This window comes from Nymphalis io, chromosome 14 (assembly GCF_905147045.1).
Source record: "Nymphalis io chromosome 14, ilAglIoxx1.1, whole genome shotgun sequence".
NCBI classification, from domain to species: Eukaryota; Metazoa; Arthropoda; class Insecta; order Lepidoptera; family Nymphalidae; genus Nymphalis; species Nymphalis io.
In genome coordinates this window covers 9,560,423-9,585,188 of record NC_065901.1, presented here as the reverse complement: position 1 = coordinate 9,585,188, position 24,766 = coordinate 9,560,423, and the positions used below count along the sequence as shown (strand labels likewise).

Sequence of the window (24,766 nt, the reverse complement as noted above, 5' to 3'; positions counted from 1 at the left end):
GAGACTTGAGGTGGACAGTTGACAGTCAGAAATAATTGTCAAATTGACAAATTTCCTGTTTCTAGTTTCTACAGATGACTGATCTGTATCTGACTGTTGTTAAATATAATAGTCATTTTATCTTGGAAAAGTTTAAATTTAAATAGAGGAAAATTAAATTGAGCTCTGGATGCTAATTGCCGATGAATGATAAATCTATGCAAATAAGATTCATAAATCAAAATGGAAAAAAGTTTTTAATGTCTTACGAACATAACTAAACAAAAACTTGCCTTTAACTTGTGAATCAATAATAACAATAATTTTGTAGCGGTTATTTTAAGCACTCATCAAATATGTCTTGCAACTATGCTGAAGGTTTATCACCATATGAACATAAAGGTGTTCTCGGAGTACCTGAGGTAAGCTTACGAATAGCTAACTGAAATATTTAAACAAAAAGATTATTATGAAATAGAAATAAAATAAGTCATAATTAAAAGTAAACATTTTTACACTAAATGGCTTGTATTTGCATTTTTTTCCAGAAATTTGAATCTATTGATAAATTAAATGAAAAATGTATAGCTTTAGCTGAACTAATAAAACAGAGTAAGCACATAGTTGTACATACAGGTGCTGGAATAAGCACTTCAGCTGGTATCCCAGATTTTAGGTAATTATGGATTTTAATAATAGGGATATCAAAAGCCAAAGGATGAGATGAGTGCCTGCAGTAATAAAATCATTTTATTGATTAATTATAATATTTTTAAATTACTTATTAAATGTGAAATCAATTTAAACAATTTAGTTAATTTTTTCATTCATTAATTAGATAAGGTAATAAAATGTGTATGAAAATAAAAAATATTAATATTTTCAGAGGTCCGAATGGAGTCTGGACTTTAGAAAAAGAAGGCAAGAAACCATCAATTAATATATCCTTTGCTGATGCAAAACCAACAAAGACACACATGATACTCAAGAAACTTGTGGAAAGTAATAAAGTACAATATATTATAAGTCAGAACATAGATGGACTGCACTTAAAATCAGGATTGCCACGGAAGTATTTAGCTGAATTACATGGAAATATGTTTATTGATGAATGCAATCTGTGTAAAAGGTGAATAGTGTTTAATAAAAGGAACACAAGACCCTTTATCTCTGCTAAATAAATAAAAAACTTTTTGACATTAATTAGAAGCATTATTCAATAAAGGCTTAGTAAATACTGTTCTGAATTTGCTAATTTACTTCTTAAGTTTTATTACAATCAATAAAACACAGATGTAAAAGATATAAGTTCAATTTTATAATTTATATATTGCAGACAATTTGTGCGAAGTAGTCCAGTAGAAACTGTGGGAAAGAAATGCAGCGGTATACCATGTGCATCAGGACACAATGGTGGACGACCCTGCAGAGGTCGACTCTATGATGGCGTCTTAGACTGGGAGCACAGCCTACCTGAGAATGATCTTCTGATGTCAGAATGGCATTCCAGGTATATCCTTCATGTATTGAATACTACAATCAAGAACTGTATGCAATACATAACTTGCAAATCGCATGAAATATGTTAATCTAAAGATTTTTAAAGTGGTAAGCAAGGCAGCAAAAGTATTAACAAATAAAAAAAAAATTCTGAAAATTGTTGCCATTGATAAAAATGTCAGCAAGTTTTTCAGGTTTATGTAACAATTCTAGAAAGATAGAACTCTGGGCTGCTGCTCATATTCCATTCGAACTCAAGATTTCAGAACTGATAGCCTTATTAATTTTTTTCTTTATAGAAACATCAACTAAAATGTTATTTCTTTTTCAGTATTGCAGATTTGAGTATATGTCTCGGCACAACACTTCAAATAATTCCTAGTGGTAATTTACCTTTAGAAACCTTAAAGTATGGAGGAAAACTAGTCATATGCAATTTGCAACCAACAAAACATGTAAGTTTTACATTATATCATATCACCTGTATTATATGTGAATTATTGGTGTAATTTAATACATGGAAAAAATTATAATTAATATTCCTGATTAGAGCTCAAATGTTGTATCTTGTAATAATTTGACACAAGAAGTGCAAGAGTACTAGAAAGCATTTCAGTGTATAATTTGGATGTTGAAATTAATTGAATTCAAATAAATGCAACATCTTCAATTATAGCCTCAGGGATATGAGTACTTTTGTCCCCTTTCTAACAATTTCAAAGCACTGTGAATTGAAATGACAATTTACGTCTACTATAGCAGGAGAAGTGGTCCTTAATGTTACCTCCGTGCAACAATCATTTACTGTAGAAAAAGTCTATCAGATGAACAAATTTTTGTTTTTTAGCTACTAGTAAATTTTTGTCTGTCTAAATCTTAATATGTGAATGCTATTTTTTTATTTTTTTAGGACAACAAAGCAGACTTAATTATAAATTATTATGTAGACGATATTTTAGATAAAGTCATGAACATATTGGGTATAGAAACACCAGATTACAAAGAAACCGATAACTTAACTAAGTTGGCTGAATCAGCTATTGTCGATTGGACCATTAACCGAAAAGACATAATATCACTGGAGAAAATATTCAAGGCTAAATGTAAAGGTGTGAAGAAGAAAAGGATTTTAAATAAAAATAAAAGAAACAGCCTAGATTTGTTGATTAATGGATCAGATAAAAATGATGACAAATCAAAAGTGATCAAACTGGAAATAAAAGAGGAAGACGTAAAAAATATTTTTGCAGGCTCAACTGAAATTCAATTAAATGTATAGTTAATTCAATTTGTTTTTATTTTAATAACATACATATTTTCATAAATTGGGCATCTAATTAAAAATCAGCCATTTCATGTTACCATTATAATTTATTAAACAAAATATTAATAAAAAAATTTAAAATAATATACGAATGTATGTGTCATGGAATGTTTAAATATACTATACATTAATTTCAATGATCTTTCATATAAAAAAAGTTGCTAGTACAAATATTAAAGAAACACTGTTTTATATCTTTAAATATAACATGATATTAGTAATTTTTTCATTAAATTAAAAATATTTTAAAAACCCTCAGACATTTTCGATCTCACTTTTATGGTAAAAATTAGTTACATTTAAAAACATGAATTTATGTCAGTTTTGAAGCTTATTTGTAACATTACATATTATCATTAAAAGGAACATCATTTATTATATCATCAATCTATAAAAATCATTGGTATGTATTACCATAACTTGTTTGTGTGTAACATGTTTACACACACACAATAACATGACTAGTGTAACTCATAATAATTAACGTTTTCATTATGACAACAGTGTATAAAAATATAATTATGATATAAGATCCGATATCCTTATTTGAATAACAACAATATAAGGACAGTATAAAAGTTTTTTAGTAAAGTCAAAATCATTTTCTTGATTTAAAACAAGTTTCCCGCCACCCCACTTTTTGAAATTGGCGGAATCAGATGTCAAGTATAAAAAAGTAGCCAATGCCGTTTCTTGGGGTTCATATCAAAATTGATCAATTTTGGAACCACTAAACTGACCGAGAGACTATTCCATTTAGAATATTAGTATGGTTAATTACACACAGATTTAGCACTTTCTGTCACCGGTAAATTTGCAGTCAAAAGAAGAAAATAATTGGATAATAAACTATAATTGCTATACAATTAGTGGTAAGAGGGTTAAAATATAATAAAACGTTGTACATGTACATTATCACAAATGGGTCTAGAATAGGTACTGATTTAAATGCTTTAAGTTTTTATTATTAATTTTTGGTGTACAATTATATTGATTAAAGTTAGAAATGCACAAAGACAATTGATGAGGTGACCTCTAGCCAGATATTGGTGATGTAAAAAAAATAAAACTGACACTTAGTTATTCACTGTAACACAATAATACGAATTATTGGTAGTGGAAGTTTAGTGGTAGAATTACTGATATTGAGACATACTAACCATTTACTTGCCCTTATGTCATTTATTTAGGGTTGCAATAATTTGCGATGCCAACGGTCAAACTTGGTTAGTAATTTTCTTGTCACCGTAATCGTGAAGTCACTATGTGCTGATGGCATTTATCCATGAGATTAACATAATGAAAATTCTCAAGCGGGTCCCACAACAGCCACAGACTAAGAAGCTACGTGCTAGCAGAGCAGACGGGTGGCCTGCAACGCGGCGAGCGCGGCGAGCGGCAGCACGAGGTTGTCGACTTGCGCCGTACGCGCCTCCAGCGCCCCCGCTGCGCACGCGCACACGCTGCAGCGCAGCAGCGCGCTAGACGCATGCAGCACGCCTGATTGAAATGCAAAATATACCTTAAACCTTAAGGCTTAATATAATGACGCAATCAAAACTTAGTAGTTAAATTGTGTACAACAAAGTCAGTATCAAGAACACAATTTTTTTTAAGAGACTTGCAAGGCTCATGGCTCCATGTTCCTCAAATGGCTCCACACTGATTGTAAGTGGTATTGGAGTCCAAATGCGATAACAGCCAGCACAGTCTTTGCATGCTAAATAAACATGGGTTTGTTTATATCGTGAGTATAATTAGTGAGATTGTTTATATCAGTATTTTATCTTTTAAGAGTGTTATTTATTTATTTGGGAAACATACAGCATAATACATAAACTACACATAAACACATAAACATTTGATAACAACATAAGTCTCACATAAGTCAACAAAGTTTCCACTTTAACATTGAAACATGGAGTGAACCTAACAAGAACAAGTTATTTAGCAAATATTAAAGTATATATTAATGACAAATACAGTTATTAAAATTATGAATTATAATTAATTTTTTATTCAGTAATATTAAAGCGCAAAAACTATGGGTAGAAGAAAAAGAAAAAACAAGCCATTTCTAAGAAGCAACTTACCAAACAACTCCAAGGCATACACAGTTCCTATCTGTGAAAATATATTAAATACCGTGCCCTCTAATGTTTTATTACTATCTGAAAAAGAAATATTTTTAAGACATTTTTTTTTTATAAAAGTCATAAAGTTCAATTATATAACAAATGATATAAACAAAGTCAATTATGTCACCTGGCCATTTATTAAATCCAAATCTGGATCCAAACCAACTTGCAGCTGTGTCTCCTACACCAATAGATAGCACTCCACTTAGCAGTTCTAATTGCCTGTCCTCTCGGTTAGGTACTACCAGCAACGGGAAAGCCAACCCCGCATATAGATATAGAGGCGTCATTGCAAACAGACCACAATCCTGTGAAAAAGTAACAGCCTGTAAATATCCCACTACTGGTCTAAGACCTCATCTCCTTTTTTTAGGAGAAGGTTTTGGAGCTTATCCCACCACGCTGCTCCAATGCGGTTTGGTGGAATAGACATGTGACAGAATTTCAATGAATTTCAATAAAACCACTAGGCTGTCTCGGCTTTTACCTTTATTTATCCGGAGAAAACAGAAGTAAGACATACACTAAAAATATGCATGCAGTTTTCCCAATTGTAAATAGATGAATTTTTAATTAGTTAAAAATTAAAATTACCTTTTCATCACTATAGATTAAGAACGCTGACTGCAGAGCTGAAGATATCGGTTCTATGCCCGACTTTCTTAAAGCCTTAAAAAAAAATCGTATGCTTACATATTAATAATTAATTAACAAAGTATGAAAATAAAATATGATAACAATAGTAAATAAATAATACAAAAATATGAACCTCTACAAATATCAAAACTCCAAGGCCAATTCCCGCAGCAAGCGTCATTAAATATATATCAAACATGATCCCAGAGAGAAACACGAGGGAGGCTAATACGTGAAATGTCTTCCTAGTGACTGTACTCGCTTTGATCGCCAGTTTTGTGCGCACTAGTAATGCGCATACCGCCAGGATTAGTAACATAAGCCAGAATGTAAATATTTGTGCCTGAATGAAATAACTTTTTAATTATTCAATCATTCTACATAGCATGTTTTAGTACATTTTACATAAACATTATGCTTTTATTTAATTTCACTTACCCGATTATGCTTCACGAATACATAATTTAATATTGTGGACACAAAATTGGGACCGAATAAAGAATGTAAAATGAATAATACAAATACAATGGCAGATCCAACAATGTACACAAGTGTCTTCAAATTTCTCTGTGAATCTTTCAGGATGAACAGTGCTGTAACAATTAATCCCACGGTTGATAATATTGTCTGAAAATATTTAAGATTTAACTGCATATGACAAAAAAATAATAAAAACTGAAATTACATTATTTCTACATGAAGTACAGAAACAGCCAGTAAATGTAGCAGTTCTGAGCTAACACTACCTTTTTTGTAGAAGGATTGGGGCTTATTGCACTGACCACCACCATGGAACATGCATGCAACCCCCAAAATGAGATGAATTATAAATAGATTTAAGCACATGATACTTATTGGTACTTAAATCTGTATAATTAAACCCGCAATCCACAGTAACAGCTTGGTTCTTTTATTTTATATAAAAAAAAAATTATATAATTAACTAATTGTAATATTACTGCAATTTTTTTAATGTATCAGAAAAACACATAACATATTCTAATGAATAATTATAAAAACACACTTGTGCTCATTCGACACATTGATGACCGTGTACTATCAGATGGTGCATTTGCCCGTCTATCTTCCCATATAAAAAAAACCAACTTACATAGACAATTGAACTAATAAATTCCATTTCCTCATCATCACTGTGCATGTTAAAGAGGAATTTGATCACAGACATTTCAGTAAACAAAACAATACTCTGGGACACTATCATTGCTTCACCAACAGTGAATGTCTTCTGGCATTTAGTTATACATAATCGAAGCACCCAGGCAAAAAGTATTGTTGATAGAAATGTTACAGATAATGAAAATAATAATCCTGTAATAAACCCCAATTAATTAAGATAAAATTGTAATTAAAGTTTTATAATGTTATATGCTAAAAAAATTACCTTGTCCTAATAAGAGGTTTAAAAGTATAGCAGCTACTATGCTAGATGCAAAGCATCCTGAATAAATTGGCTCCTTCAGAACAACACTTGATGTTGCAAGAAATAATATGAACAGTACACAATAACATAACAAACCAACAGATATTAGGGACGTTATTTTATAGAGTAGTGTTACATTATCAAAACAAGTGTAAATGAGTAAAACTGTAGGTAGTAAAATGTGGCACCATAACCCATTACTATTAGCTGGTCTGTAATAAAAAAAAATTGAGGAGTTCAGATATTTAATACCTTCACTATAAGCATATTGGATAAGTGAAAAATTTTTCTTACCTTGTATTTATATCCGCTTCTAGTAAATTCATGGAAATCTGCCTGTCCATACATTTTAAAGGCCTAATTAATTTATGTTCAACTTTAGAGAAAATTAAATTAAAAAACACTAAAATTCTTGCCATTTTTCGTAAAATTCAATTCCGTTTAATAATTCGTAGAATTTATTTTAATATTTTATATTTATATTTCATAATATCTCCGTATGATATGAATAAATAACTTATATTAATACTAATAAATCACGCAAGCCATTGCACTCGATGTAATAAGTTGAATTCGAGTAAAGAGCAAAGTCTAATAGTATAATTAATTGATATCTATATTTACTGTAATCTTTTCCGGTCTCATTAAACTTGAGAGAATTACATTTTCGATTTTTCGCAAAATCAAATAATTATTGTGTTTAGTTGTCAATGTCAATAATAATGACAGACACTGCTTACGAAGCTGCGATTGGATGAATGATTTGGATGAAAATGGAAAAATCACGGCTTATACTATAGTCCGAGATACGATATCAGAAATATACCCTCATCTGTTGTTTGATGATGACAAAAATTATATGTTAGATAATAATACGTACATTGATAAATTGCAAATGGGTTGCCTAGCTAAGATTTATAATTGATTTATAAGATTTGTTATTATTTTATAAAATATTTAAGGATACGTTTCAATCATTCGATCATTATAGGCATAGATTCGTTCAATTAAATTTTTACATAACGGTAAAACTTAGAGAACATTAAAGTTAGTCAGTTGTCAGTGCTAAAATTATTAGCACTGACAACTGACAAAGCGTCATTACCACAAACAATAATTTCCATTTTATTTCATAACATTTGTCAATTGTCATTGTCATTTTACAATAATCATAGTTAGTGCTTGTTACAACTTGTGAGGTTTGGACGTATATTAAGGAAAATGTTGCGGAATTTAAATAAACTCGTACAAATACAAAAAGCGAAGTTCGCCACCGCAGCAGCTCCGGCCCCTCACACCAAGCCTGAAATTTTATACACAGGGGTTCGTAATATTTTTATTATGTAATTAAAAGCAACATTACAAAATATATATATCTAATTTACATGATTTTTAATGAGTCTTAATTTTTTTAGAATAAATCGAATGGTTTTTGTTCCAATTCATTTGATAAAGAGCAATAAATTTTAATACCGGTATAGTTCAAGGTCAGACCTCTTATATATTTCTGATTATTCATTCCGATTCTATTTCTAGTTTATGTTATTAAATACGTATTTATATATACATTATATATATTTCTTGCAAACTCAATTGGCGTGTTTGTATTGGTGAAAACAAATTTTCTCCGTCCGTGTTTTTTAAAATAAAACCGTTAACGATTATATGTATATTGTTATGCTCGAATTTTATACATATATATTAAAAATGAATAAAATATTTAGGTACATAAAAGTATTGCCCTGATAAGTTGATAAAGTTATTCACAGATTTTTTTAATGAAAATAGTTTTTAAATCTCGTTTATTAAGATGATCTTAAATATATATATATATATATATATATATATATATATATATATATATAACTAATTACACGTGGTAGTTGGTACCATTGCTTGTGGTATTGAAGCTACTAATTTATTAAATACGAAACAGCAGTACTTTGTATTGTTTTTCCGGTTTGAAGGGTGAGTGAGCCAGTGTAATTACAGGCACAAGGACATAATTTCTTATTTACCAAGGTTGGTGGCGCATTGGCTGTATAAGCGATGGTTGACATTTCTTACAATGCCAATGTCTAAGGGCGTTTGGTGACCACTTCCCATCAGGTGGCCCATATGCTCGTCCGCCTTCCTATTCTATAAAAAAAATGCCCATAAATTATTACTGAACGAAGTTGGAAACTCGGCGTTATTAATTTATCATTACTTCATGTTTACACAAAGTCAATATTATTGTGGATATACATTATATAACGTCGATGTAAATATATTATTACGCAATTGCAAAATATTAAATTTTTTAGCGACTTTATTAAAGGGAAGTTTACGACTTGCTGATACTAAAATATAGTCCATATACCGTAATATAAGCATTTCTTTGGAGTAGATGAAAGTAGAACAAACACACCGCTCGACGTACAAACTTATAAAAAGAAATAGCAATTTTGTATTGTCGGCTTAAGCAGTAAGCGAGCAGTTTAAGAAGATTACCCAAAAGACCTATTTACATATTAATAATTAGAATTTATCGAATTAATTATTATAATTTATTTATTCGATAAATAACTGTTCTTCCAATGTAAGTTGAAGTCAGATCTATATGATCAATCATATTAAATAGGGTCCAGCTTATGCTGGTATACCTATGTCGCTTAACTTGCCCACGTATGTCTATCTTTTAAGGTTGACTATAACTTTTTGTATGGTAATCAAATTTGTATAATAATGCATTTTTTGCAGTCGTTTTTATAAAATATTAATTCTTATAAGATATCGAGATAAGACCATAGACAGTTTTTAGTACTTTAATAGTTTTGACATAATATTATTGCAACGGTTAGTTGAGTAGGTTGTTTGAAAATACTCGTACATACATACGTATTTATTTTCGGTTTGTAAATAACTTTATAAGTTAAAGTTTATAGGTGGTTTTGTTAAATTTATACTTAGTCGGTTAGATTGACAAGTGAACAAAAGCCTTAAATATATACTAATAAAAATTAAAAATAGTACAAATCGTGACCGCGTGTAGTGGTGGCAAGAATGCTAGCAGCATTTCCGATTCTCTGGGCGAAAAATGAAAGTTAGTCGGTTAGTTGATGATATGTAATTACTAAAATAACAGATTTACGTTTTAGTTTAAAAGGACACAATTTCCTGTAAAGGTATCGTTTGCTGTCACAATAAAAAAAGCAGGGAAAGACATTCAAGTAAGTCTGAATATATTTAAGGGAATGATGTTGTATGATTGATGGCCCAAATGGCCTCGACATCAGGAAGGAGGACAATATGTGTGCAATAACCCCGTCATACGCCTAAGCGCGGACGGATTATAATAAAAGAGGGACATCGAGCAAACACACATCGACCCCACCGGCGGGGTCGGTGTGTGTTTGCTCTGTAACCTATCGTGTTGATATTGGCCGATATAATCTTATCATCGGGGGCAATAACGGATCGGATAATATGGATTAAAAAGAGACACCACTGAGGGCTATACTTGCTATATTTTGGATAAGAGGGTTCGAGTGCCTGGCGGCTTTCCCGAAATATTTTATCGAGAGATCCTTGATTACCTTGGAAATGGAATCAAGCGTATTGACGGGCACTAGTATAATTTAGTACTTGATGACGTCACCGGGGACCGAGTTTAGCCAATGAAACTGCGTAAGAGATAATAATTATGGTGTACAAGAGCATGTTATAAGTGTGAGGTATTCCCTCACTATTTTAATTAAACTACACGGCAGATCCGACTCAAGCGCTATGATTTCAACAGGAACAAGCGGAACAAGTGCTTTGATCGGTGGTAGCTTTACATTAATATAATTCTGTTATATTTCTGTAAAAGTCTGTTATATAAAAATATATAATGTATATAATAAACGACGGTTACAAAGGACTTCTTAAAGCTTGAACTACTTGATTAAAGTATCTTTCGATTTGATTTTCCTCGGGAATGTAAAAGCACTGCCAACTGCCAGACACCGGGCCGCTAATGAGAATTTCTCTACAGAAAATACAAATAAATATTCTACCGTAACATGGCGACAATTAATAACTGACTGGCAACAATAAGTTAACTGATTACGGTATTTCATATATTTATTAACACTTATAATAAAAAGATGTACTAGATAATATGTTTTTACAATTTATCAATGGGTCTCTAATTATTTTAAATTAATGTTATATTTGTTTTTATGAACGAACGCAACTATATTTTAAAAGATTGGATTTTCCTTTAATTAATCACGATATTTATGGTCTTAGAACGATTACGTAATAAATATGTAATTGTAATATTATGGTGAGTGTTGATAATTGAAAGAATTATGGTAGTATGGACAGCAAAAAGAATATTATAATTATTTGTTATATAAATTATGTTGAATTAATATATTATGTCTTGATTAATTTATGCTCTTTTGGTCGATTATATAATAATTGTAATTAATTATAAAAATTGTAGGAGAGGTGGGGACTGAAACATGATAAAAAGTTTTCTCCGTAAAATATTTTTTCACAAATTATTAATAAATATTATTGAATTATATTATATAATATAATTTAAATTACATTGCATGCATTACAAACACTAAAATGTATAAAACGTACAGTTTCGCATTCATTTATAAAGTACTAGTTTTGGCCCGCAACTTCCTTGACAACATGTATGCAAAATTTAATAAACAAACTCATTTTATTATAAGTGTGAGTGAGCCAGTGAAACTACAGGCACAATGGACATCAAATCTTAGTTCTCAAAATGCATTGGTAATATAAGGAATAGTTCATATTTCTTACAGTTTCAATATGGGTAGTGATGACCACTTACCATCAGATGGCCCACTAACCCGTCAGCTTTCCTTTCGCTTTCGTTTAACCGTTTCCCTTTTATTTTGTAAAATACTTATTATACAAAATAAAAGGTTAAACGACAACGATTACCTTTCGACTCTAAGAGTTGATCTCTTGTTTTTCCCTCATATGTGGTTTTGCGTTCATCATGTTTGCATGAATGTGTGCGTGGGCGTGTACTGGTGTATGAATATGAACATCGTAAGTCGTTACAAATAAAATGTAGTTTGTTGTTTGGTTTACGTTATGTGTCTACCAATATTACGACAATTTTATTTAGTATTTCATTGTTTCGCTACATATTTCAATGTGTATCTAGTCGAATAATTGTTTGTATATGATATCATCTGGCAGAGCAGACATCGTGCGATTTTAACTCGCGCTTTTTTTTTACCTACCACATCTACTCTTGTAATAATAATAAAAAAAAACAGATGTATACTTTTGATGCACAATAGCTGTTTACCCGTAAAATGAACTTTGCTGTGTAACTTACTCGTGCAAGCAAGACCACTGCGATTGTGTGGCAGTGAGGCGGGGACAAAATTTATTTCAGTTTCTTGGCGAAGTTATATGGCTGTAGATTCTCAGATACCAAGGTTTGCAATTCGCATCGGATAATATTGGCTTTTCTGTCTAAAAATTTTCAGTACACCTGTTTCGGGTTATAATGCTATTAAATTATAGAGTGAGGGATTAGAGAGAGCGCAACTGTTTTGTGCAAACACTCGTAAAGACATAATATAATGAGGATATTCTGCACAGTTTCAGCGTAGTCTAGAAGATTTTTTTTATATAAAACATGTTGGCAGACTGGCAAACGGTCTAACTGATGGTAAGTGATCACCCAGTGATATATGCCATAGCTCTATAAGAAAGATTTAAAATTGGCGATTAAGATTTTAAGTTACGTGTAAAGTCATCATTATATATTGATAATTATTATAGTTTTTTATTATAGTTTCCATACAAATCGTATATACAAAGCTTTATCAAAAAAAATTTATGTAAAAATTCATTGTTTGCATCGATTGAGTTTGAATGTACCGTAATGTAATGTATAAGAGTGATACGGATTACCCTATTAAAATACGTATCTTTGATTAAATTCGTTTTATCGTTAAGTCCACAACGTTCGCGATCAAGTGGCTAGAAGTCACTCAGTTTATCAATATAGTATGTATTGATTACATCTTTGGTTGGGATACCATTTCACAACATCGACCTAATGTAAGGAATAAACACAATTAAGAGAATCTTTTTTTATCTATCATCACATTATTATGTTATCTGTGATTTTGAGTAATAATGTGTGAGCATGTATGAATAAATTTTGTATGTGTTTTAATATACGACGGCTATTCCTAATTAGGAAATTAACATTCTTTTCAGCACTTTTTTTACAATATTTATATTTTTTGTTGTGCAGTAAAGGCCGAACTTATAACCTTTGCTTAGCGCCAGCGGCTGTTTAGCTTAACACTGATTTCGCTCTTTCTGTAATTATTGATTTGACATTCGAAAGAAGAAGACGCAATATTGATTAACGAATCCTTGCTAAACGACGGCTGGAAATTTATGACTATAAACATTCATTACTATATGGTTTTCCTGAACGTTTGGTTAAATATGCATGATGCGAATAAGAGGGCTCGACGCAAACGCCTGCTGCTAAAACCTTTAAAATTAGAATTCGTTTATTAACTCATTATATCAATGATTGTGTCACCTTTACTTTAGGTGGTAGGGCTTTGTGCAAGCTCGTCTGGGTAGGTACCACCCACTCATCAGATATTCTACCGCAAAACAGCAGTACACCAAGTACTTCTGTTTTGCGGTATAATATCTGAATTGCTGTGTTCCGTTTAAAGAGTGAGTGAGCCAGTGTAATTACAGGGACAAGGGACATAATATCTTAGTTACCAAGGTTGTTAACATTTTTACAGTGCCAATGTCTATGCGTTACCAACGCAGATGATATATGGGCCACGTGATGATAAGGGTCACCAGACCCCATATACTAATGCGCCTACCTATTGTATAAAAAAACTTATAATACGAATACCGAACTTCAACTTTTTCGTCGAGAAATAATTTATTTTACGTTAATTTTTTTGTAGACATACGAAGTTTCTTGTAAACGGACTATGAATTCTACTAGAATACGGTATAAAAAGGGCGTAGGTTCGGCAGTGGGCGAAGATACGTGAAGCTTTAGCCAATTAACCAGATCGGTACGGTTTGTTTACAAAAAACTAGTTATTCCAATAACTGTTATAGCTACATTATACACCTACCTACCTACCATATATTATATATATACTTTTCCATACATTCCATTGGAGTACATGACGTATGTATGTTGTCGAGTTTTATTATGTTTCCTTATGTTATATAGCGAACTTATTTCTGGAAATGTATTGATTATTTTTTTAGATAATATTGTTTTGAATTACAAATAAAACAAAACGGAAATGTTTATGTATTTACAGATAAAAAAATTAAGTTAATTAAATATCATGAGTGACCGTAGATATAATAATGAAAACCTTATATCAGGCATCGCCTGGTTTAGGTATTTAAGCAATGTCGTCTGTGCAAAAGGTTATCACTTTTACAGCTATAGAAGTTTAAACATATTTGTATTACTTTTTCAGATTATTTTATGCACAAAAGATAAATTCTTCTTACCTGTCCTCATTATTATTTAAATATGTGCTTAAAAATATATAAAACAAAACTAGGATAGTCCCAGCAATACAATGTATTATTTTACCACAATTCTACTAATATATGTCACTTTTTCGCAATCGAATCGAAGCGTAATCGTTGCCTTTTACCGGTTTTTCTATTCTACTAACAGAACGATCCAGATTCGGTCGAAGCTAGATCGGAATAGAATCGGGAACTTAATCGATACATATATATATATAAAGTAGAATTCCTCACATCTAAACTTATTAATAATTAGCAAAATTACAAAATAAAATTAGATACTAAACCATTTTGTTATTGTAGCTCTTCATCAACAACGAGTGGGTGAAATCATCAGATGGACGAACATTCCAGACGGAGAATCCAACAAACGGAAACGTAATAGCGGACGTACAGCAAGCTGGTAAAGCTGACATCGACAAAGCCGTAGATGCAGCTAAGAATGCCTTCAAGTAAGTCGGGAATTATAAATATGAAGCATAAGTAACCCGTAGTTGTCCCACCGCTGGGCTAATCTTTTGATTGCTTTGGAGCATTTTTTAGACACATGTGGCAATTTTTTATCCGTTAAAATTCACGGTTGTGTAGATTTTGTGTTAGAAGTCCAAGAGTTTGGTAGTTTTAAAAATAGTTTACATGGATCAATTTTAGTCATGCGGGCTGGTTAGCCGCTCACCAAATCGTCTCATAAAGCTGCACAGCCACCCCAAGGTCACGGGATTTTCACGAGTAAATTTCCGACGCACGCGAGGCACTCAAAAATCGTAAAATGTAAATATTAAGTTGACTAGGTTGCAGGAGACTGAAATCGCTAATGCGAAAGTTGTTTGCGATTTCAGATATTTAACTAAAATTCAAATAGTGGCTTAACGTAAAGTATTTCCACTTTCATACAGTCGAAATAATTGATTGTCTTGCAAGAAATAAATATAGCAATTTTAAAATTCATGCTTTGTTACTAACTAGATTTGCTATTTGTATGCTCCAGTTTTGATTTAATTCGTTTTAAGCTGCGAATTTTTTGCCACAATAGAATACTGTATATAATTTATGATTCATAGTGTACCTCATTGGTTGAAACTCAAGACTTCCGGGTCGTACAAAAAAACATGTTTTTCTATCAAAAAAAAAAAAAATCAGTAGCAACTAGGAGTTTCGAAATTTGCAACTTCTAGATTAAACTAACTCTTCTACACTAAATCTTAATATATACAATGATCGTTAAGAATTTGCTAAATATGCGTTGTGTATAATCCGGTCTATAAAAATGATAATACTAGACGCCATAGACGAAATAGCTCCGGAGAATATCATCACAGCGTACGAAGTTACCACGCAGTTAGCATACTGATAGGAATAAACAAGTTAAACAACATAGCAAGCTCGAACATTGATTTGTGTAGGCTGACATTAACTTACTTAAGATATTTATTTATAAAAAAATGTCGGATAAGCCCTGTCTTACAGATCCAAGCCATAAATCTAGGATAAGGATAAGCGAATGCGATTTCTCATTGTCTATGCTCACGAACGTTCACAATATGTATGTAACTATGGAATGATTTATACAAATTTGTATTCAATAACAATTGTTAAACGTACGCAACGTAACTCTTAGATTTATTTTAGGTACTTGTTGCTAATATATTATCATTATCATAAAACAATTGTGTGTCAAGTAAACAGCTCGATATAAACTTGTTTCTACTTCGTTCATATTATGGTAAGAGATTTTGATGAAATATATAAACCAAACCAGTTTACGTTTGTAGTGTGTTACTAATGTGTTAATTTCTTAAACTTACATACATATTGGAAAAACTATAAAAACACACACGAGTAGAAGTTAGTCAATTTGTAGCAACAATATTATTTTGATCATAGAACATTCAGTTACCTAAAAGGAACTACGGTCATCTACAGAACCAAAAAAAAAAAAAAAAACAAAAAAGAAAAACACACGCGACCGCTGCAGACTAACGAACGGTTTAGTTTTACTTGTAAAACTGGTCCGGTCAGAACCTATCGGATTCTCGATGACTGAGGGATGCTAGTGTAATATTATCTAGGTCTACTGTTATCGCAAATTTTTCTGAAATTTCTATTTGATACAATAACTATTAATATATAATTTTATTTGACACAATATACACTTTTTTTTCTCTGAGTTCGCGGCTGTGGTGGCCATTAATCAATGTAAAAATGAAAACATCAACTCAAATGAAATACCTTTTCTTCAAAATGGATTACTTATGAGAATAAAATAAAGTAAAACATTTTATTTTATATTATAGTTACATCATATCAAATTATAATGAAGCCATAATAATTCCAGCCTTGCACAAGTTATGATACAAGGGAAAAATCTTTTGAAATATATATTTAATTATTTAAAAAAATCTTATACATCATCCGTTCTATTACTAAAATAATAGATCACCGCAATTTTTTATTGCACGCCGCTCGCCGCTTCGAGGCGTGCAATAAAAAAAAACCTAAAGGATAAATCCAAGTAGCAATATTGCTATGCGATGTTCCATTGTTTTCTATATTCTCATGTCAGCGTAATGCATCATCGTGTATAAACACGGACATATATGTTTATATATTTAATTACTTCAAAAAAAAATTACCTATGATAATAAATTCAATAAGGGTATACAATTAACGTATATTTATGTTCAAACAACTAGTTTCTTTTTTATTAATATAATTTTGGTAGGGCTTTTTTAAAGCCCGTCTGAACATAAAAATAAAAAGCCGAGATGGCCTAGTGGTAAGAACGCGTGAATCTTAACTGATGATCGTGGGTTCAAACCCGGGCAGGCATCACTGAATTTTCATGTGCTTAATTTGTGATTATAATTCCTCTCGTGCTTTACGGTGAAGGAAAACATAGTGAGGAAACCTGCATGTGTCTAATAACAGTGAAATTCTGCCACATGTGTATTCCACCAACCCGCATTGGAGCTGCGTGGTGGAATAAGCTGCAAACCTTCTTCTCAAAAAGGGAGAGGAGGCCTTCAGCTCAGCAGTGGGACATTCACAGGCTGTTACGGTTACGGAAAATAACATCTTAGTTTCCAAGGTTAGAGGCGTATTGACGATGTAAGGGATGGTTGATATTTCTTACAATATCAATGTCTATTCAAATATGTCAATGGACGGTGGTGACCACTTAGCATCAGGTAGCCCACTTGCCAGTCTGCCTACCTAATATAATAAAAGCGGGCCTTTGTCCAGCTTGTTAGTCTAATTGATTATGCGTTAAAAATGCCTTAAAACCAGTTTCGATCCATAACTGATTATCCTATCGGTTATTGTGTATTACATTTTTTGTTAACAGATTGGGGTCACCATGGAGGCGGATGGATGCGTCACAACGCGGGTATCTCCTCAACAAACTGGCGGACCTTGTGGAAAGAGATAGGGCCTATTTGGCTGTAAGTTTCGTTATTTATATAATTTTATGTTGTAAGTCTAGAATTTGAAAGACTACTCATCTGCCTTAAAATAATCAGTAAGCTTCAAACTGCATACAAACTTTGTACCGACCTAAAGTAACGGCCTGTTAATGGTCCACTGCTGGGCAACGGTCTCCTTTCTAAATGAGAATTTTGAGCTTATTCATATAGCAAAAATCGGCCTAGACATGCAGGATTTCTAACGCCTTTCCTTCGCCGCTGAGTATTATAACACAATATATAATAAAAACATAGATTAAGTTCTTGCAAAATCATTCTCTTTTAACTTTCAGTGATTTTTTTTATCTGATCTAGTTTGCGAAAGTTATTCTAAGTTAACCCTAAGTTGTGTCAGAGAATGTCATTTTTCGATAGTGTTTCAATATAAATTCGTATTTACTTTAAAGCCTTGGTCAGACAGCCAATAGGGCAGGTCGGTGGCGCGGCGCTGGTATAAAGGCGGTGCGTTGTGTTCTACGAGTGTTCATATTGATGTCCTGCTGGCTGAAAAGTTCAGGTGCAGGACCAATGACTTTACGTGCTGTCAGCGTGTTGCTACTGAGATTTTTCGGCCGAAGAACCCATTAACTTTTTATTGGCCCAACCTGGGGTTTGATCTAGGACCTTAGGATTTGCAGCCTTATATCTGGCAACTAGATCAACGAGGCAATTCATTCATATTAGAAGAAACAAAGACGGCGTGGCGTTGTCCGCTGAGCGCGACTTCGAGGACGTCACGTCTTCCACATTAACTAGAACATTACAACTGCTCACGACACGTCGCCGTCCCGTTCCGCTTGCTCCGTCCTCTGTCTGACCATACCATTAACGCATTCGCATTTGAGGAGTGCAATAATTGTCCATCGAGCTTACAACGCACGCGAAGACGGTTTTGCTAATTCGTGATCTTGATCGTGGATGTAGTATACACACATCTACAATAATGTTTTAATTAGTATTTTATAATATGAATATATATTATCTGTGTATCTATCCATCTGTCATCTCGTACGACACACGTCGCGGAGCGCGGGAAAATAGAATATATATATATATATATATATATATATATATATATATATATATATATATATATATATATTTATTGGTATTGGCGCGAAGTGAAGACGGTGTGTGTCATTTGTAATACCGATATTACGACTTGAGTTAAAGCACGGATAAAGGATGAACATTACAGTGAAACATTAACAGTATCCTAGAATGACTTGCATGCGTTTATATTATCGATTAATGATATTCGCGTTCAACATCATCATAACATATTGAACGATTATATTTGCAATCGCGTAACGTGTTATCACTTAGTTGAGCGAGGGATTCATGAACTCGATAACATATTACGTGATCTGGATTAATGCTCGCTTTGTTATATATAAAATATTTATTATAGGAAAATTAATTTCTGTTGTCAACGTTTTATTATTTATTTTAGTAACCATGTTATTAGAAACGAGTTATGAATGAGATTTCTTAAACATGTAAAAAAAATATAGCACCTAATCTTTAAAAAAAATAATAAAAAAAGCAGTTTGCGTTAGCTACAATATGGTTTATGCTAAAAAAATGAATTTCTTCGAAAATTATATATATACATATATGTATATTTTGGCTTGTGTACTTAAGACCTATCGATATGAGTGCATACTTATTGATAAATAATTGAGCCGTTGCATCAATCAGGCAATTAGTGATAGATACTTTCCAGACATTCTTAAAACTGCTAGAGTAACACCGATACATTAATCAGGCACCAAAGCTGATCCTTGCAACTACCGATCTATTTCCGTGCTGCCAGTGTTATCCAAAATATATGAGAAAATTATACATACACGATTAAATCAATACCTACATGAAATAAACTTCTTTTATCAAAAACAGTGGTTTTCATCCTAAATCCGGAACACATTCTGCCATAATAGACCTAATAACTAAAATTAAAACGAATATTGATGATAAAAATCTTGCTAATGCAATGTATATTTATTTATCTAAAAAAAGCATTCGACACAGTTTAACATACTTTATTATTGAAAAAATTAAAAAAATTGGAATAAACGAACCAGCTTATGAATTAATAGCTTTCTACCTAACAAATCGGCAACAAATAGTAAAAATTGGTAACTTACAAAGTGGTCCAGCACGAATCAAATGTGGAATACCGCAAGGATCCATACTCGGGCCTTTGCTTTTTATAATGTATATCAATGATTTTAGTCATCTCTCACTATCCGGTGAAGTGTCACTATACGCTGATGACTTGTTTATTTTATTTTGGCAAATCCACTCAAACTCTAATAGAAGCAGCACAACGTGACTTAAACATAATAAACGAATGGCTTAAATACAATTTACTGATAATAAATGTTTCAAAAACTTCTTACATGATTTTCTGTGCGAAAAATAAATTTATACAACCCTATAGCGATTTAATACTTAATGACGAAGTGATTAAAAAATCCGACCCTGAAAGCTACTTAGGATTAGTTTTAGATAAATATTTGACTTGGCGTCCTCATATAGACTCAATAAAACAAAAAAATGCTTCACTTACCGTAGTTCTCAGAAGATCAGCGCGTTGTATTCCATCTAAAGTACGACCTATTATCTACAATACTATGGTAAAACCGATTTTAGAATACCTTATTGAAATCTGGTGTGGTGCCGCTGAAATCCACATCAAAAATCCAAATCAAAAATCTCCAAATATCCCAAAATAAACTGCTAAAAGTCCTGTATAATATGAACTATCGCACTCCTACGAAAAAATATCTATAGCACAACAAAAATCTTATCAATAAAACAAATTTAAAAATACAAAACATGCTTATTAATTCGTAAAATAGTTACAAACACCACACATTCACAAATTACATTCCAATCTAAAACCCATTCTCACCTTACTCGAAACCGACATAAAATCGAATTGCCCAAATTCCGAACTAAGTATGGCACAAAAACTATATTATTTGAAGGAGCACAGCTTTACAACTCATTACCAAAAGATGTTATAATTGCAAATTCAATTAATATATTCAAAAAAGATTAAAAAGTTATTTACTGGCACAAAATGTGGACTTATTAGTTATGGTATAGTACTATATATTTAATGTTATTTCCTAAGTTTAAGTGGACTTTGTTCTTTTTTTTTAGGAAATAAATGTCTTAAACCTTAACCTTATTCACAGAGTCTAGAAACCCTGGACAATGGTAAGCCGTACCTAGCAGCTTACCATGGGGATTTGGCATCGGTAATAAAAAACCTGAGGTACTACGCAGGCTGGGCGGACAAGAACCACGGAATGGTGTTGCCCGTCGATGGAAAATACTTCGCCTACACACGGCATGAACCCGTCGGTGAGAAATATTTTAATAATAAATGATAAATAACCGAAGGACTCTAGTCAGTCTTACCTGAGTTTATATATATAGTAATGGAATCTCCATAAGTCTATTTCTAAAATAACCTTTAACGTATTTCAATTAATATCAAATTCGTTACATGTTTTTCCCAGGTGTATGCGGTCAGATAATTCCGTGGAACTTCCCGCTGCTGATGGCCGCGTGGAAGCTGGGCCCGGCGCTGGCGGCGGGCTGCACGCTGCTGCTGAAGCCCGCCGAGCAGACGCCGCTCACCGCGCTCTACCTCGCGCAGCTCGTCAAGGTGGGTCGCCTCACATACTGTATTTTATTTTATTTTTACATTATTTTAAATAGTTATATATGACAGTTCGTCACGAAATCGAATCATAAAAATAACCAGACCAGGATAAAAAAATTAAAAACTTGTCGTTTATTGTTTAACTAGTATTCGCGCACGGCTTTGCTCGCTTGTGTGGTAAATAACCGAATAATAAGCGAGTATTAAATTAAAAAAGCCTATGTCCTTGTGATTCAAGCTTACTTCATACCAAATTTTATCAAATTCGCTTCAGTGGTTTAACCTTGAAAGCTTAACAGACTACTTAGTTACTCTACTCAGCATAAGTAATTCTATTGTATTATAATATTAGGATTTAGTAAAGATTGCTTAGGTATTATTCATTGTTCACCTCATCTCATTCAACGTCTGTCGCGTGCAGGAGGCCGGCTTCCCCGCGGGGGTCGTGAATGTGGTGCCGGGCTTCGGGGACGCCGGCGCCGCCATCGTCGACCATCCCGACATCGACAAAGTCGCCTTCACCGGTATGTCGCACTTCTGTACACTAACTTGTATATTAATAATGGAATGGAAAATTCAATCTTACACATCACTAATTTTAGATTTAAAAATTACTCTCACATATGGTAAAATGCTCCGAAATGATATTCAGTTGTAAATACTTTCATGACTAAATATAAAAAGGGAAGAGAGAATCTACAACAGATCGATATGTATTCCGATTATCGTGCAGGCTCGACGGAGGTGGGCAAGCTGATCCAGCGCGGCGCGGCGGGCTCCGTGAAACGCATCACGCTGGAACTGGGCGGGAAGTCGCCCAACGTGGTGCTGGCCGACGCCGACCTGCCCTACGCCGTGGAGCAGTCGCACATGGCGCTCTTCTACAACATGGGACAGTGCTGCTGCGCCGGTCAGACGTACTTCCTACTTCCACCTTTACGCGTTCCGCCTCTTTGTAAATACCACGACCAATCATCATCGTAGCAATCCAGGATCAATTTTCCTTTCCTTTCATTGGTAGTTTTCAGGATCAATTGCTTGAAAATGTTTGATCTATATCATTCAAGCAATAAAGTTGTGAACACGTATAACAAAAAGCTGTTACCTAAGTGTTTTGATCCGTAATGGTTTATTAGCCTTAGAATAATAGATAGATTATAATAGGACCGGCAATATAATACAGACATAATATATATATATATGTGACTCAACGTGTGTGTGTGTGTGTTCAGGGTCGCGGACGTTCGTGCAGGACTCCATCTACGACGAGTTCGTGTCGCTGTCCGCCGCGCGCGCCGCCCGTCGCGTGGTGGGCGACCCGTTCCGCGCCGACACCGAGCAGGGCCCGCAGGTACGCCACGCACGCACGTAGCGTTTGAGATGACTTTGTTGAGGACGTAAACATGTACTCTCTACTCCTTTACTCTCATAACCCGTTGCAATATCTTTGGAGTCACTGCGCTCGTGTTGGTTTCGCTTCGCCGTTTTTCTGGACCATCAGAAAGAAGAATGTGTGTCCCAAAACCAATTTAAAAAATAAATAAATTGTATATGACCTCCCAGTTCTAGAACGCAGTACTGACCAAAAGAGTAAAGTTCCCATAGGATATTTTATTAATAGTAACCCCCCCCCCCCCCCTTCAGATCGACGGCGAGCAGCAGGAGAAGATCCTGCAGCTCATCGCAAGCGGCAAGCGGCAGGGCGCGCGGCTCGTGTGCGGGGGGGCGCGCGCGGGGGACGCGGGGTACTTCGTGCAGCCCAGCGTGTTCGCAGACGTGCGCGACGACATGGACATCGCGCGCACAGAGGTACGCGCCTCCCTTTGCACAATTACATATTGGTGAAGATTGCAAATGAGCGTAATTGGTCAAATATAAATGCTCGAAGGAATTGCCTGACTTCATTCCCCGGCTAATAATGCAGTTTTAGTAGACGTGGAAGTCACCTCCGAGAGTGGGATTTGGCCATTGTGTAAGTTACTTCCTCTCGGTAGGTCTTATTTATCATTAACAATGAAGCCGAGTGGCGTAGTCGATAAAGTACTTGAATCTTAACCGAGCAGAGCTAAGTGGTGAAGGCCATTTATGTATATGATTATTCTCCTCTACTGAGTAGAAAAAAAAAACAAGGTGAGGTAACATGTTAAAAAATGGTAATATGGACTAACTATGAATATAAGCAAATTTTTACTGAAGTTTCTTAATGGTTTGACCACCATAGTCTTTTCCTTAACAGAACAGCTTAGCCCAGCTGTGAACTTTGTATAAAAATTGCATTGACATTGAAATATAAATCCTAAATTTAAATTCATAATGGATGCTTCATATTCCATTCTTGCTTGCATTTGGAGACAGTTCGCTACAATTTTCAAAAAAATAGCGTTCTTAAGTAATTATTTTTAATATTTCAACAGATCTTCGGTCCCGTTCAGCAAATACTTAAATTTTCACAATTGGACGAAGTTTTAGAACGCGCTAACAGCAGTGAATACGGTCTAGCTGCTGCTGTATTTACCAAAGACCTCGACAAGGCTAACTATCTCGTTCAGGTAAATAATATTTTATAATAATATGAAAACCTAATGGTCAATTAATTATAAGAACGACGAAATGTTGGTTACCAATCAATTCTAGCAGAATGTTAACAATAAGTCAAAGGGAATAATGAGAATTGCAAGCTTAGCCAAGCTTTTAATTAAAAAAAATTAGGTTATTGTTGAAATTTCTAATGTAATTATAGAATAGTACAGAATTTCAACTTTTAAAAAAATTACACAAAAGACCATAAAGCCCTTTATGAACGATTTTATTTTCATTATTTAATACTATTTCCAGGGCTTACGTGCAGGAACAGTCTGGGTGAATGATTACAACGTATTTGGAAACCAAGTACCCTTCGGCGGCTTCAAGCAATCGGGTATCGGACGCGAAAATGGACCGTATGGCATCAAGAACTACACCGAAGTCAAGGCGGTAGTTGTCAAACTAACCGAAAAGAACTCGTAAAATAATCAAGAAACTGTAATT

General features: G+C 33.4%; 3 protein-coding genes across 4 annotated transcripts; 2 read left to right on the top strand and 1 right to left on the bottom strand.

Annotated features, from left to right (window-relative positions):
• Positions 1–84: 84 nt before the first annotated feature.
• On the top strand, positions 85–2,767 carry LOC126773272 (NAD-dependent protein deacetylase Sirt6). Of its 2 annotated transcripts, XM_050494093.1 has the most exons (6): positions 85–401; positions 528–655; positions 866–1,108; positions 1,316–1,489; positions 1,811–1,934; positions 2,390–2,767. In XM_050494093.1, the coding sequence occupies exons 1-6, from the start codon at positions 336–338 to the stop codon at positions 2,756–2,758; spliced, it is 1,104 nt and encodes a 367-aa protein (XP_050350050.1). In that variant the 5' UTR covers positions 85–335; the 3' UTR covers positions 2,759–2,767. The 2 variants fall into 2 exon arrangements, with proteins under 2 accessions (XP_050350050.1, XP_050350051.1); XM_050494094.1 differs by lacking the exon at positions 528–655.
• A 194-nt stretch (positions 2,768–2,961) lies between these two features.
• Positions 2,962–7,715, bottom strand: LOC126773245 (dolichol kinase). Its single transcript, XM_050494048.1, has 9 exons — positions 7,313–7,715; positions 6,980–7,230; positions 6,689–6,906; positions 6,016–6,204; positions 5,711–5,920; positions 5,536–5,610; positions 5,069–5,249; positions 4,897–4,974; positions 2,962–4,303 (listed from the first exon to the last, which is right to left on the bottom strand). Exons 1-9 carry the CDS (start codon positions 7,435–7,437, stop codon positions 4,155–4,157), a joined length of 1,476 nt encoding a protein of 491 aa, XP_050350005.1. The 5' UTR covers positions 7,438–7,715; the 3' UTR covers positions 2,962–4,154.
• Positions 7,716–8,173: 458 nt separating this feature from the next.
• Positions 8,174–24,754, top strand: LOC126773239 (aldehyde dehydrogenase, mitochondrial). Its single transcript, XM_050494002.1, has 11 exons — positions 8,174–8,341; positions 14,900–15,048; positions 17,943–18,039; positions 21,267–21,435; positions 21,594–21,742; positions 22,161–22,263; positions 22,473–22,649; positions 22,972–23,090; positions 23,384–23,548; positions 24,154–24,288; positions 24,575–24,754. Exons 1-11 carry the CDS (start codon positions 8,240–8,242, stop codon positions 24,743–24,745), a joined length of 1,536 nt encoding a protein of 511 aa, XP_050349959.1. The 5' UTR covers positions 8,174–8,239; the 3' UTR covers positions 24,746–24,754.
• Positions 24,755–24,766: the final 12 nt, after the last annotated feature.